Here is a 15,589-nt window from a genome sequence, read left to right as displayed (position 1 = left end):
CTCTACGTACATCATATCTGCCATTACGCTTAACTTTTGTAACTTCGTATGGCCCAAGGAATTCGTTCGCAAGTTTTCTTCCAGCGATAAATTGGGTGCGTTTTATAGCTACTAAGTCTCCAACTGAGTACCCAGTTTCTGCTTTGCGCTTTTTATCGAAATTTGATTTATAGCTCGCCTGCGCTTTTACAATCTGTTCTGGCTTGATCGCGAACCCGCTGTCGTTCCTCCATGAAATTAAGTTGCACTTCCTCTTGAATTAGGCTTTTTTCAGCTTGTCGACTGCGTTATTTTGTTCAACGTTCATTATAAATGGTGTGTTCTTCTTAAGTAAACTTGTGAGTGGGCGAGGAATTTGTGCATACCCTTTAACGAATTTTCGAAAATATCTGGTCAGGCTAAGAAATGACTGTACTGCTTTAATATCTTTTGGCACTGGAAATTTCATAATAGTCTTGGTTTTATCTTTGCCGGGCCAAATTTTACCACCGTCTACACGAAAGTGATATGTACCATCTTTTTTTGGTTACAATGACGACTCTGCTTGCAAACTCAGACTTTGATTTACGAATTGTTCCCTGATGTAATCATTCATCTACTTGTTTCTTAACTGCTGCTTGCTCGATCGGTGGCACGGTGAAACGGTTTTAAACTATTGTCTGGCGTAATTCGTAATATAACTTGGCTTTCTTTGTGCTTTATATTTCGATTATATTCAGAAACTAATTTTTCGACAATGCTTTTATGTTGTTTCGGTACATTTTCTTCATATGAAGTTTCGATTACATTATAAATGTTATATTCACCTAGTATTTCGCATGCGTAATTCGATCTTATGCTAGTAAAAATATAGTCATGCTGCGTTCTGGTCGCTTATCGAAATTCACTCACCGTAAAATCCGTTTAATATTAAATTCGGTAAAGAAAAATCCATGTTTGACGGCATTGGAAATTGTACGTAATATAAAGGAACGTTTTGCAAAAAATATTTCCGTGGTTACCGCACGCAAAATTTTGAAATGGGCCCGTTTTGATGGTAGAGTAGCACGAAGGAAGCCTTATATATCTTTAATTAATCGAAACAAGCGCATTGTTTTTTAAAATAAATTTGTAGGTATGCCGGAGGAGTTTTGAAATAATGTGCATAACTCCGACAAATCCAATTTCTGTGATTCTAGCATTCAAGGATGTAAATTAATATGGCGTAAGAGCACTGGTGCTCTGGGGTTGTATGACAGCTAATGGTACGGGAAATGTTGAGTTTGTGGAAACAACAATGAGTAGAGTTATTTATCTAAACATTTTGAAGAGTTATATGCGATCAAGTGTTGTAAAATTGGGACTTACAGATGGATTTTACTTTCAACAGGACAATGATCCTAAACATACAGCATAAATTGTGCGTTTTTGTTTGCTACATAACGCTCCAAAACTGCTAATATGCCTCCACAATCATTGGATTTAAATTCAATTGAAAATTTATGGGGACTTTTGGAAAGAAGAACTCGTAAAAACGTTCAATTTCGACCAAACAGCATCTAAAAGACATAATCCTAAAAAAATGGGGCGAAATAACAACTCAGGACACCAGTAAACTTGTAGCTTCGAAGAAAAACCGTTCTTAAGTTCTTAAGCATTACTGTTATCTAACTAGCTACTAAATTGCATAAAAAATCAGAAATTTACACTAAAACGTCGCCTTATACTTAGTGCTTGTAGACTTATGACTCTGACTGTATATACAGTCAGCGACAAAACTCTACATACACCCTCCATTTTTGCTAGCTCGTAAATCCAAGGACATAATAGAAAAAAGTAATGATACAGTTTTGTTTAGAACTGTTTTTTAATAATAATAAACAAAAGAAAATCCATTCATCAATATAAATTAACAAAGTTATTCGAAAAAAACCTAAAAAAATCATTGACAAAAGTCTACATACACTTCATTGATTGTTAGATATAGTCGACAGTAATTTAAATGTTAAACGGGAAAGTACCGTTTTTCATATTTCATGCTTGTGGCATGAGTCATACATCTATATAATGCACTTAGTTGTGCTTTGAGAGTGGTATTTAATTGACACGATGGGTCCACGAAAAGAAATTACAAGTGATATGCGAAATCTGGTTATTAAGCATAGAAATGAAAAAACACCTTATGGTAAAAATATCAAAATTAGTAAATTTGACTCGATCAACAATTCAGACGATAATAAGAAATTATAAAAATACTGGTTCTCCTGAAAATAAACCTCGCAGTGGCCGCCCAAGGATACTCATACGTAGGGATGTCAGCTTGGTTTTAAAAGAAGTTAACAAAAATCCGAAAGTAAGTCCCTTAAAATTAGTCGAACACATTGCTAATGCAACTGGAAAGCATGTCAATCCACGTATAGTACAACTGGAAAGCATGTCAATCCACGTATAGTACAAAGAACGTTGAACAGCTACGGTTTTCATGATAGAATACCACGCAAAGAACTTTTAATTTCTGAAAAAAACCGAAAGCTGCGCTTAGAGTTTGCCAAACAATATAAAGAAAAGGATTTTGATTTCTGGAAGCAGGTTTTATTTACAGATGAATCGAAATTCAATATATTTGAATGCGATTGGAGAGCTAAAGTTTGGAGGAAAGCGAAAACGGCACTGAATCCGAAGCATATAATGCCAACTGTAAAGCATGGTGGTGGCAGTGCTATGCTTTGGGAAGCCGTAGCTGCAACTGTAGTAGGAAAAATAGCTTTGACGTAGATTGGCATGCTTCCTAGTTGCACTAGCAATGTGTTCGACTAATTTTAAGGCACTTACTTTCGGATTTTTGTTAACTTCTTTTAAAACCAAGCTGACATCCCTACGTATGAGTATCCTTGGGCGGCCACTGCGAGGTTTATTTTCAGGAGAACCAGTATTTTTATAATTTCTTATTATCGTCTGAATTGTTGATCGAGTCAAATTTACTAATTTTGATATTTTTACCATAAGGTGTTTTTTCATTTCTATGCTTAATAACCAGATTTCGCATATCACTTGTAATTTCTTTTCGTGGACCCATCGTGTCAATTAAATACCACTCTCAAAGCACAACTAAGTGCATTATATAGATGTATGACTCATGCCACAAGCATGAAATATGAAAAACGGTACTTTCCCGTTTAACATTTAAATTACTGTCGACTATATCTAACAATCAATGAAGTGTATGTAGACTTTTGTCAATGATTTTTTTAGGTTTTTTTCGAATAACTTTGTTAATTTATATTGATGAATGGATTTTCTTTTGTTTATTATTATTAAAAAACAGTTCTAAACAAAACTGTATTATTACTTTTTTCTATTATGTCCTTGGATTTACGAGCTAGCAAAAATGGGGGGTGTATGTAGAGTTTTGTCGCTGACTGTATATAACTTCCATAACTCGAACTTCTACAACTCGAATTTTCTATAACTCCAACCAAAAACAGTGCACAAAGGTTTTAAAGAGCAAATTACATACAATTCTGCTTCCATAACTCGAATTTCTCTATAAGTCGAACAAAAATTTTGTTCCGTGTCGATAGGAATATAGGAAAGTGAATTCTATAAGTCGAATTTTTATTTTAAGTATAAATGTATTTTGCTGTTAGGGGAAGTCCCATTTTCCAAACCAAATTTTTAATTTTTTTCTTTCTTACGTTGCTTCTTTGTGCAAATGCCAATCGCTGGCAGTGTTGTGGGTTAAAGTAAATAAACTAACTTCCAATCCTACTCTTAACGATTATATTGACAATGAAATTTGTACATTAAGCTTTCCTACAGGTGATGATATTATTAAGCACTATAGCTCTGAATTTCTGGACCCAATTCTAAGCGCAACGGAAAGTGATGATGAGGGTTCGGTGGATGTGATTGTTCATCAGCCTTCCAAGAATAAAATAGAAGACTTATTCAAAATTCAGAATATATATTTGCATTATCAGTTGAATGATATTACAACTGATGATCACTATAAGGCTTGAAATAAAGTGGAATCTCTTTTTACTGAAAATAAGAAAAAAATTAAAGTCCCAAACCCGATTTCTGAATATTTTACTTCACTATAACTTCTGTGCTTTATTTGATTGCAAATAAATAAATATCTTAAAAAGTAATAAATATAAATTAAAAAGTCGAACCTTTGATTTGCATATTAAACTTCGAGTAATGGAAGTTTATATATATATATTTATATATATAATCAAACATTTGTATATAATTTTCAGCTAATCACTTATGCATTATTTCGTATAATGTATATAGTCGGACTGGTGCTCAGAACCATAGTATATTGTTTTTGGAATTTTGCAGTCAAATCCACTAATAAATGTTTATGTTGCATTTTTGCTTAACTTCACTGATAAATAGGCAAATAGGTAAATAAGCGGGCGAATAAATATGTAATATGAGTATGCATATAGATAAGTTTGTGTGCACTTAAAGGAATCACTGAATTGAATTGCACGGTTGGTCAAGAGGGACAGCGTTCGCTGACCCAAAAGTTGGAGTAGTATCAGTTATGTTGGGTTTGGGTGTATACTTTATTGTACTATTAGTGTATCGAGTGCACATGTTTACATATCTGATCAGCAGTCAATCATTTAGATAAAGTTTTTTTTTGTTATTCCAATATAAATAAGCTTATTTTAATATATCACCTATCAGAATCCTTGGAAATTAATTATACCATAAATAAAGTTGTAAGTACTTTCCAGTTAAGGTACGAGCGTAAGTGTGTGTGCTAGCTGACCACATTCCATATTATTCTACAAGACAACTTTTTTATGATGTCCTTTCAAGAGACAGTGGGATCAAAAGAAATGTTCATGTTAATTTCATCAAATTAGCATAATTTATCGTAACAAATTAAATAATACAACAATGCACTTTAAGTAATGTGAAATGTCCACAATTTATTACGTTAATTTGTTAAAAATTAAAAATTTTGCTTTTATTTTGAAGTTATCTCATTCGGGGCTATTCCCAATCTCGCAATAAACCATTTTAAAATAAACACAAATATGCAAATAACACAAAATATTATTTATCCACGGTATTGCACGTTAGTTCCTTAATTTAATAACAATCATTTTTAATTTATGGTTCCCTCCAATCCGACTTTGACCCTTCATTTTGCTGTCGTAAAGCGGTGTTTGCGCAACCGATAACATCGCCAATAGAGTGCGACTATGAGTTTACAGGCAAATGCGAAGGGGCGTTTATGTGAACAGTAAACCGTAGTTGCAACTAACCGCAGCATTTAAATTGACATTTTCCAACTGTCAAATGATTTCAATAAACCTTGATTAATAAAGATAAATTAAACGTAATTAACTGATGTGTGATTGGTTATGCAAATAACACAGTGTAAATGAAATGAAAGGTACAATAGTTTTTCACCACAAATAAAATACCATTTTACAAATTAAATTCAACGTGTGTTGATAAAAAATTAACAAAAAAAATGTCATAAGCCCTCTTGTAAATTTTGTATTAACTATGATTGCCCTTCTCCCTAGTTTTTCTGATAATTAAGAAACACATTTAATTAATACAATTTTCCATTAATACGCATTAATAACGCAAGAATAAATGTTTATCATTTCTGTCGATATCAGCGTATTTTCGAAAGGTTGGGGGATTGGGTGAGAATGCATACGTAGGAAATGTGTTCTGCCAATTTAAGTGTCGGTATGAAAAAATGAAAATTTGATTTAATTGGGCTATTTCCGCACTTCAGAAAAAATAGTCAATACTCTACTAAAATTTAATTACAATTTCATGCAAACTGCAATTAAGCATTTCTTCAATGAATTGATTTGTAAAATGTGTGAAATAACAATTCAATTGCGTTTAAAGTAATGAAATTGATTGGATTTTATTAAATTGGTGTTTTGCAGTGATTATTCATATTGAATTTCTACTTGTTTCTCATCGTGTTACCATGGAAATGGGAACAGATCTTCCACACAGTCGGCTCTTGTCTACTACTTTAGCTTAGCAGTGATATTGTTACCCAAGTTAAAATAAAAATATAATTGGCTAGACAGGGGCCATCAAATCTAAATACTTGGTGGTATTAAGATAAAAGGATTGCCTCGCAGATTTAAAAGATGTCAGTACTGCTTTGAGTGAGAGAACGTCTAATATGAGTTTTAGGACATAGCGATATTACAGAAGTTTTAGCGCCGCTAAACTGATCAGACAAGCACTTACAGAAGTGATAGCGGAATACTTATCATTGTCATTATGAATTTGTTTTGGTCGAACAAAGGCATCAGTCTGACGTCTACTAATGGGAGACATATCTAACACCGTGGTTTATATAACCGGCCACTGGTTATTTAAGCTTTCAGAAGCTCGCTCGAAGATTAAAAAAATACGACGCTTTAGCAAACCTCGACACCGTGTGAAATAGTGGTATCAGAATGGTCCGTTAAGTTAGTCAATTGGACTAACTGCCACAGTTATCTAACCCAACTCGAACTTAGGGCAGTATTCGCCTTAAATTTTTAATCGTACATCGTTGCTGGTTATAAATCATTACACGCACCCTATGTCTTCTTGATTGGAGACTGAAAAATGATCGTCATTGGCAATTCGCGGATAGTGTCCATTTACTAGTCGTTTATTAGTCGATCATCAGCTATCATCAAACAGTTGATGTTAACAATTTAATATTGAAACGGCGCTAAAAATTGACTATTACCCATCATCCATGTTTAGAACGTATAACCACTGCATTTCGTCGAATACTTTGTGTTTAAAATTCTGGGGATATTGAAAACAATACGCATTTGATAATAAGTCATAATTATTTGGATTCGTATTGCTGTTCCGTAAGTTTGTGAAGGGTTTGATCTTTGTCTCTCTGTCCAAAACCAGAAGTTATACTTTTTAGCAACATTTCTTGTCTAAAAATTTAAATAAATTTCCATTCATATATCGATTTTTTGTGGTCGTCAGTATTTATTTGTTTATTTATTTTTCGTTTTAATTATTTCTGTACTCGATATTGTTGTCAGTTTAATTGGCATTTAATTTGCCTTATTTTGCACACACAGATTACAAACTTACCCATTTTTAATGTCGACGGAGGCTAATTTTAATTAATTTTATTGGATTTTGCAATTTTTACAATCGTATTTACTTTTTGTGTTTTGGCTTTAATTTTAATTAAAATAATTATTTTAGTAGGATTTGTATTTTGACAATTTTTTAAGCACAGGAGCAGAGCGGAGTATATATATATTATTTATTTGGTATTAATATGTGGTAACATAATTTTTGAATGTATGTACCTTTGTACGCTTATTCACACCAGTTAAAGATATTGTAAATAAATAACTTAATTGTTTACGAGTAGTACCACATCCATTTAACTTTCAATTTTATTCATAAAGTGCGAGGTTTAGAATTTCGAAATATTTACTTTTGTTCAATTTCATATACTCTACAGCAAACAAAATTACTTAAAGTGGTTTATTAAAATTTCAATCGCTGCATTTCACAAAACAAAACATATTTCTTTGCTTTTGAAAATTCCACGGGGACTTGATTTTTCTTGACATTTTTACTTCATAACTGCGGTATTCTGCTGCAAACTGAAATATGGAACCACATTGTCCTCCATGACTTCATATAACGTCCAGTTATCAGTTTGTGTCTCATTATTCATACTCTGTTGAGTACTGGCACTAAGTCGAAGAAATAACTGCAGTAGTCGAAGTGGTACCATGAAAGTGGAATGCTATTAATTGAAGAGCATGAATTGTCATTCATGTTAAATATGATATGATATGATATGATATGATAATAAATTAACTAATATCTACCTATTTCGGTCAACTTTTTCTTATAATAGTTCTATTATTTTTAATCTATTTATTATGAATAAAAACTTTTTAAACGGTTGTCTGCGGCATTGCTAAAAATACCATATTTGATGGCGCAAATGTATATAAAGCGCTCTTCAGCAGCTATTGGTAAATTAGCATTATTATTTTTTTTAATTTTAATTTTCAGTTTGTTTTTTCCTTGAAATTTTAATTACAAGAAATTTTATATCCTCCGCTATACCACCCTAGCTAGCCAGTTTTTTGGCTAGGTATTCCGCCAGTACGTAAAGCGCATTCGAGAGATTTTAGAGTATTTTATTCAAAGTGACAGTATTTGCATTTGCGTTTTCATGCTTCTTTTATATATTGTGTTGCCTTATTTGGTCTTATTTACATATCGTTAAAACTGTAAAAATATTAAAACAAGGTAAATGTAAAGTCATTTGGCAGTAATGAAAATTAAAATATAAACCGCACAAGCCACCCGTAACTCCTATGATTTAGCTTGTGTCCTAAAAGCTTGAGCGTTTAAAAAATGGGGGAGACTTGAGTCTTCTCTTAAAGTGCCCATAAATTATTCATACAATCGATCTTCTTTCTTCATCATTGTTTAAAAAGCATAGGCAGTAGGCACGAAGAAAGTTTGGAAAACTGAAATAAATGTGGGCATTCGTGTATCGTTTAAAAAAACACTAAATATTTAAGAATAATTAATCATTCGATCGAAGGTTTCACATTATTTTTGATACTTTTTAAGCTGGAAAAAATCTTCAAAAGCGAAAATCACAAAGTTCTTCGTATGTAGTATGCTCCAATGTATTGAAGAACGTAACTGAATACAGTTAGTCTTAAAAACTAAAAAAATTGTGACATAAATCAATTACTTAAAGAAATTATAATTCAATTATTCCAACAAGTATCAACTATGTTGAAATAATGCAATCCAAGATGCATTAAAAAAAAATTGTGACATAAATTAATTACTTAAAGAAATTATAATACAATTATTCCAACAAGTATCAACTATGTTGAAATAATGCAATCCAAGATGCATTATTTCAGAACCCAGTAACATATAAGAAGTCAGTATTAAATGTTACCGAAATCGTAAAAGAAGACATTGTCTTACTGGTTCAGCTCCATGTCTTCATAATTCTTAGACTACCTTTCGGAGAGTATTAGAACAATCATCTTAATCGATTGCAGTCCCGCAAGCTCTCTAAACATAGGGCTAAAAATAATTGTAATAAGGTTGGAACTAAATTTTTGACTCATTAGTGAGGTTATTTTTTTTTTTTTGGACTTAATGACTTAATAATAAGCTTATGACGTTATTTTTTATACAAAATTATGTATTCTAGATTTGGCCAATCAAATTGATCAATATATTAAGCTTCTTTGACCTTCTCAAAGTAAACGTTTACTTACTTTTTCATTGGATTGCAGTTTTTAATTATTAAATGCTCTTTGATCATATTTATCTTGGGATCTTTATTTGGAAAATATGACTTCACGTCAATAGTATTATATTATCGATACATCTTGACACATATGTCCTATGTAAAAAAGAAGTATAAGTAATAAGCCAATAAAAATACAAATTTAGTACCTAATGACACGGTGCTGTTATATTATTTTAGATCGTTAACTCCTATTAAAAAATAATTAAAAAGAAATGTTTAATATTAGGCTCGAACTTTGCCAAATACTCAAAACAGCTTTCAACCAAAAATTATATTTTTAATTTAAATTAAAATAGTTTTTGATTTATTTTATTATATTATTTTTATAAATTTTTTTGTATTTGTTTTTTTTTCAGACAAACTTGCTACCTGTTTTGTATGCAAAGCTGAGGCATGTCCACGTACACGACCATTGAAAAAAGGTCGTGGGCAACAGTATGGAATTGCAGACGATTCAATTGTAGTAGGCGCTCGTGTCTGTAATTCGTGTCAATGTAAGTCAGTGCGTAATCGGTATCCCAATTGTCCAATTCCAACCTGCCCAAACCCAAAGGATCGGGCGAAACGATTACATAACATTCCGGCACGTTTATTTGAACTGACTAACGATATTCGTGAGCCGATTATACATGAATTTCAGATACCTGTACAAGCTTCACGATGTTGTTCGGCATGTTTGATGCGGATTCGTCGCAAGCTTGACCCGCATATAAATTTAACTGATGAAGAACGTCGCACCACCGACGGAGATGAGTCTGATGTTAGTACATCTTCGTGTGATGAACGTGAAGCAGGGGGTAGTGATACAGCTTCAGTTGATAGTCCGGAAAATCCACAAAGACATAACTCACTAACGAAGGACTTAAAAAAGCCTTTGACACCAATAAATGCAAATAGTGTAAAAACAAATGCAGCTGATACAACAACAGTTACAATAACAGTCTCAAAATCTGATGAACGATTGTTACCTCCACTTGGACATGCACCACGCAAACAAAAAACGTCTGAGGAATATGATTCGTCTGCAACCGAAACTGCGGATGAGGAGAATGAAAATTCTCCAGCTAATCGACAAAGTCCAAAAGTAACTCTCAATAACAGTGGCAGCATTGGTGGCAGTGGCAGTACAGTAGTAACACCAGGACTTCCACCTCCACCATTAAATGCACAATCAAATGGTCCTCAGCCTTTACCTCCATCTTCTCAGCAAATGCCGTTACCAGGTCGAGAATCAGCACTGAACGTTCAAGATTTCCTCTATACAATGATAGAGCATTCACTTAAAGCCAAGGCACAACCTCCTTCAAAATTACCAGCACAGCAGCACATAAGTCCACATTTAAGTAAATCTGGAGTAGAGCAATCAAGCCGTCGTACTGACATTGGTAATAGCGGTAACAATAGTAATAACTCTAACAATGATGTAACAATTGTTAGAGAATATCGCAATGATGGCTCTATTGTGAAACAACAAGCACATGGTCATTCAATGTCCCAGAATATACAAAACCTAAGTTCAAGGCAGCAGAATTCTTCTGTTAATTTGAGTGGGTCATCTCAACAAGCAGCACAACTTCCGCTTGACAATTTAGCTACATTGTCAGTAGTTAATTCACATATACCTGGACAACATTTGCCGCCCCACAATATGATACCTCAGCACGATGTAAAAGCTACAATCACACCAGTAGTTAAAACAGGCAAAAATTCTACACCGCCACATCCTTCTGATACAATAATTTATGGTGGATCAACTTCAGTTCAACAGCATCGCAATAATGAACCTGAACCTCAAACGTTAGATTTATCTATTAAAAAGCCTTCGCGTGATGGTCCTTCACCACATTCATCATCTTCAATATCATCTGGTCTGCCTGAAAGTCTATCAAGACATCAACCTCCACTTAGTACTGTAAAGCATGTTAGTAATGCGCCTGCAATATACCGCGCACCTGAACCAACGCCTTTATTGGCACCTAATCCTACGTACTTATCGTATCACCCACATCCTGCAACAGTAGGCAAAGCACCTCCAGGGGCATTTTTAGTATCACAAGTACCTATTCCTATTTCTATTACACAGGGACGATCTCAAAATAGTGGTGTACAACAACCGCAGCCACCTCACGCTCAGCAAAACCCGCAAAATAGCTCTGCGCACATGCAACTTCCATCAAGTGCAACAATCGGTAGCAAATGTGCATCAAAAATGGCACCGAAATTAAGTCCTCAGCTTATACATCCTACACAACATATTCCGCCTCCTTCAACGCAACAAATTCTAGTTGGAGGACCGAAAGGCTCTATTACGCATGGAACACCAATTAATAACTCACAACAAATAATTGTGCATACGTCTTCAAATGCACTTAGTCCTAAATTTGATGGTATACTTCGTCAAACACCGCCTTCAACTACCGATAGCAAGCTGGGATCAATAACTCAAGGTACTCCTATACATTTACCTGGACATCATTTAGAAAGCAAACGTGGTTATGAATATTACAAACCAACGCAACGTCAAAGTCCGGCACAACAATCGGGTCCCCTACCTCCACCGCAACAATCCTCACCGCAGGCTCCACCATCTCAAAATTATGGTGTAAACTCGCCTTATGTACGTTCTCCTTACGGTGTAGAACAGTCACCTGTTTTAAGCACTCGCCAGATTGTTATGCATGATTATATAACATCACAACAGATGCAAGGTCAACAAAGAAATGTGTCTCGTGGCAGTGCAGGTGGAGGCGCAGGTTCTGATAAAGAATCTCCTTCGCCACGAAATAGCGTAAATAGTATTACAAGTGGACTTGTATATTATGACAAAGATCGTGGCCGGACAGAGTATTCAAGTCGAGCTTCGCCTGCTGATCATATAAATAGGTATGGAATATACTTAAAATAAATAAAACTATATATAAATAATTATGTTATTTCAGCACTCCTAGTCCGCATCGAACTCCTCCTCCACAGCGTCAAGGAGTAATTCAAAGGCATAACACTGGCTCTAAGCCTCCATCACCTGCTGCCTCGCAGCAAAGGAGTATGCATGTGATGAGTCATAATTATCCGCCAGGCAAGTTGTATATGTGAAAAAAGAAAACAATTTTTTTATTTTGTTTCATTTTTTAGCTGGTCATGAAGCATTTTCATCGTTTGTTGATGTCGCTGTTCAGCAACCGCAACTACCCGTCCCGTCTCAAAAAGACGAAAAGTCAACGCGTCATGAACAGCAAACACATCCTCCTCATCAACATCCTTCTTCCCAACCACCATCACGCCATGAAATTCGTTATCAAATGAATCGTGATCATATGGCAATGCAAATACAACACGCTGCAGCAGTTGCACAGCAATATCATCACCATGTAGCTGCAAATGCTGCTGTTGATTTGCAGCGTCGTATGGATCAAGCGAAGCGCGATCAACGTATGCACGGAATAGAGCGTGATATGCAGAAACGACAAGAGCGAGACATGAACCGTTTACATCAAGAACGAATGCAAGCTGAACGTGAACGCATTGATCGCGAACGAGAACGAGATCGGGAACGCGTAAGAGAACGAAGAGAACAACAACGTGTAGCAGATGAACAAACTCGAGAAGATAGAAGAATGGAACGTATTTATGCCGGAAACACCGCAGCAGCTGCAGTTGGGCCACCTCACTACTTGCGTGTACCCCCCGACACCGGACCGCCTCGAGCCATTCCAGATCATGAAAGAGATCCGTAAGTATAAAAAGAAATTGATATTAAAATATTAAACTGGAATTGATCTATTTATATTTTGAATTAGTTATCACAGAATTCATCCTGGTCAACCATCTGATGGAACATTATCTGCGCAAGTTCTAATAGATGCAATTATAAAGCATCAAATTAGCCAAGGAAGCTCTGAACCAAATCCCACAAACATTAACCGCGATATGGCGCGTTCATCAATTGTAATTATAATTTTATTTAAGTAAAATACTTTAAATTTCACGTTCTATTTCTTTCAGTATAACTCACGTGATATTCCACTAACGCGTCAACATGCTCCAACAGCTGCTGCATTAGCTGCCGTCGAAAATAATGGAAAATCAAATTCACCAAATATAATAAATATAGATCTTGATAATGATCGTATGGGAAGTGCACAATATGATCCACCTACCAGTAATTCCCGCGGCCAAGTTCATAACTCTCGTGGTCCACCATCTCAACAAGGTCCACCACCACCTACTTCACAGTCTCATTCAACTCAAAGTCAACAATCTTCCATTATGACTAAAGGCATAACACTTGCTGAGTTAACAGATTCGATTATTACTAATGATTTTGGCCCAAATCCAATCAGACAAACTATGAGACCTACAGCTAATTTTATACCTTATATGCAAGATCCTCAAACTATGGTAGCACCTGATCGTTGGAAATATCTTCTTATACAACAAAAAGAAGCAGAAGCAGCAGCTGAACGGGGTAAGAATTCCACGCAAAATGCTAATAACAGTGGTAATTTAGCCGCTAACAATGGGAGTTCTGGGAGTCGTTCAAATACACCAGGAGATGATCGGAATACAATACCGAGTCCTCGTAAATATGTTCATGAAATAATGCCGCATCAAACAGGTGGGGTCGTACAACATGAAGCAGCATCTCATTATTATCATCCACTTGGCCCACCACCGACTAGTGTGCAATCAATTGGCGTACATTCACGGTCTAGTAGTGGAAACTCGAACTTGTCATCAGGTGGACATGATCAAAGAATGTCAGGTGGAAACACTGGATCTATTTCAGCTAATGTAACTTCTGTACAGAATCATCATTTTGATACAATGAAATATGTCCAGAACAGGATTGTTGAAGTAATGCGCACTGAAGATGATCATCGCGTAGAGGAAATACATCACCAGCACAACGATCATCGAGGTGGTAATAAAAATTTACATGAGACTGCTGTAAATATAAGTGGATCAAGAAAAACACCAAATCAGTATGACGATCGGGATGGTAGACGATCGGGTTCTTCGATTGCTTCAAATAATGACTCTCAACATGCGCCAAGCACAGGACTTGGTCCATATCAACAGCAAGTACCAGTCACAACATTCGCACCAACGACATATGCCTATCCATACAGTGCTCTTAATGTACCCAGCTCACCCGTCGGTATGCAACCTCCTCAACAAATGGCGGTGCCTCATCAACCCGCTTCTCATATAACTAAGCAACAAGTGCATACACATTCAGCGGCAGAAAGTGCTGGACCTGGAATTAATAATGCACAAACATCTAGCTCATCTTCAACAACGGAACCCAAACCTCTGTTATCGGCCCAATATGAAGCATTAAGTGACGAAGATTAGTTGTGACTACAAGCGTCTGGTTTAAAAATACCACAGCAGCAGACGCAATGGAAGTATGACACTGAACACGTACAACTACAATGCCAACTATATGAAAATCAACAATACAGCTATATTAGTTACAACAACGCAAATACAAGAAGCCATTAAATGTAAAACGTTTTAAAGTAATTAACATTCAACGAAGGTAAATCTTTATATTTACTTGGTAGGCATAACGTTAGCAAATAAGATACCGATTCGTACTTGTCTTGAAATAAATCAATTTATAATAATTAATTCAATTACGGAAGTATACAAAGAACAAAATGAAATTATTAAAAAAAATAAGCTTAAAGCAATAATAATAATAATAACAATAACAACAACAACAATAACAACCACAACCATAAACGCAAAACATGGACTTAATTACATTGTGAAATAATACACAACACGCCTGACCGCATATAAGACAGGAACGCGAATACGCGAATGCGTTTAAATATACATACGTACATATTTACATACATAATACCCTCACCTTTAAGTATTGAAGTTTAGATATAAAATAACTAAAAAATTCATGCATATTTATACTTAAATATTTATTGGAACATAAATATTTATTAACAAATTGTATTAATTAAATTATAATATACAAATAAAACACAGTTGTAAATTGAAATATATTACAGAGTACATTAAAATTACGGTTCCAGTTACACTAAAATTAGTATTGCAAATTTACAGCTATTGACTTTTAATTGACTATTGAGACACGTGATGTCATCATTACAGAGGACGTGAACACCTATACCTACACCTACGCCTACACATACTATACATATTTATATATATATATATATATATAGCCTTTCAACATTATAATTGCAAATACAAGTACATACATATACAAACCTAATTGTTATCTTATCA

The 15,589-nt window shown here is 34.7% G+C and overlaps 1 protein-coding gene across 2 annotated transcripts in view; it reads left to right on the top strand.

Moving 5' to 3' along the window:
• Positions 1–14,796, top strand: part of LOC119665891 — a 94,650-nt gene extending 79,854 nt beyond the window's left edge. For both annotated transcript variants that reach the window (XM_038075144.1, XM_038075143.1), the window contains exons 4-8: positions 9,673–12,199; positions 12,256–12,392; positions 12,449–13,046; positions 13,114–13,261; positions 13,319–14,796. In XM_038075144.1, the coding sequence (XP_037931072.1) occupies positions 9,673–12,199; positions 12,256–12,392; positions 12,449–13,046; positions 13,114–13,261; positions 13,319–14,671 (4,763 nt within the window). In that variant the 3' untranslated portion in view covers positions 14,672–14,796. The remainder of the gene's footprint in view (positions 1–9,672; positions 12,200–12,255; positions 12,393–12,448; positions 13,047–13,113; positions 13,262–13,318) is intronic.
• The last annotated feature ends 793 nt before the right edge of the window (positions 14,797–15,589 follow it).

This window comes from Teleopsis dalmanni, chromosome 1, assembly GCF_002237135.1.
Source record: "Teleopsis dalmanni isolate 2A chromosome 1, ASM223713v2, whole genome shotgun sequence".
In the NCBI taxonomy this organism is placed as follows: Eukaryota; Metazoa; Arthropoda; class Insecta; order Diptera; family Diopsidae; genus Teleopsis; species Teleopsis dalmanni.
This window is presented reverse-complemented; position numbering and strand designations above follow the sequence as displayed.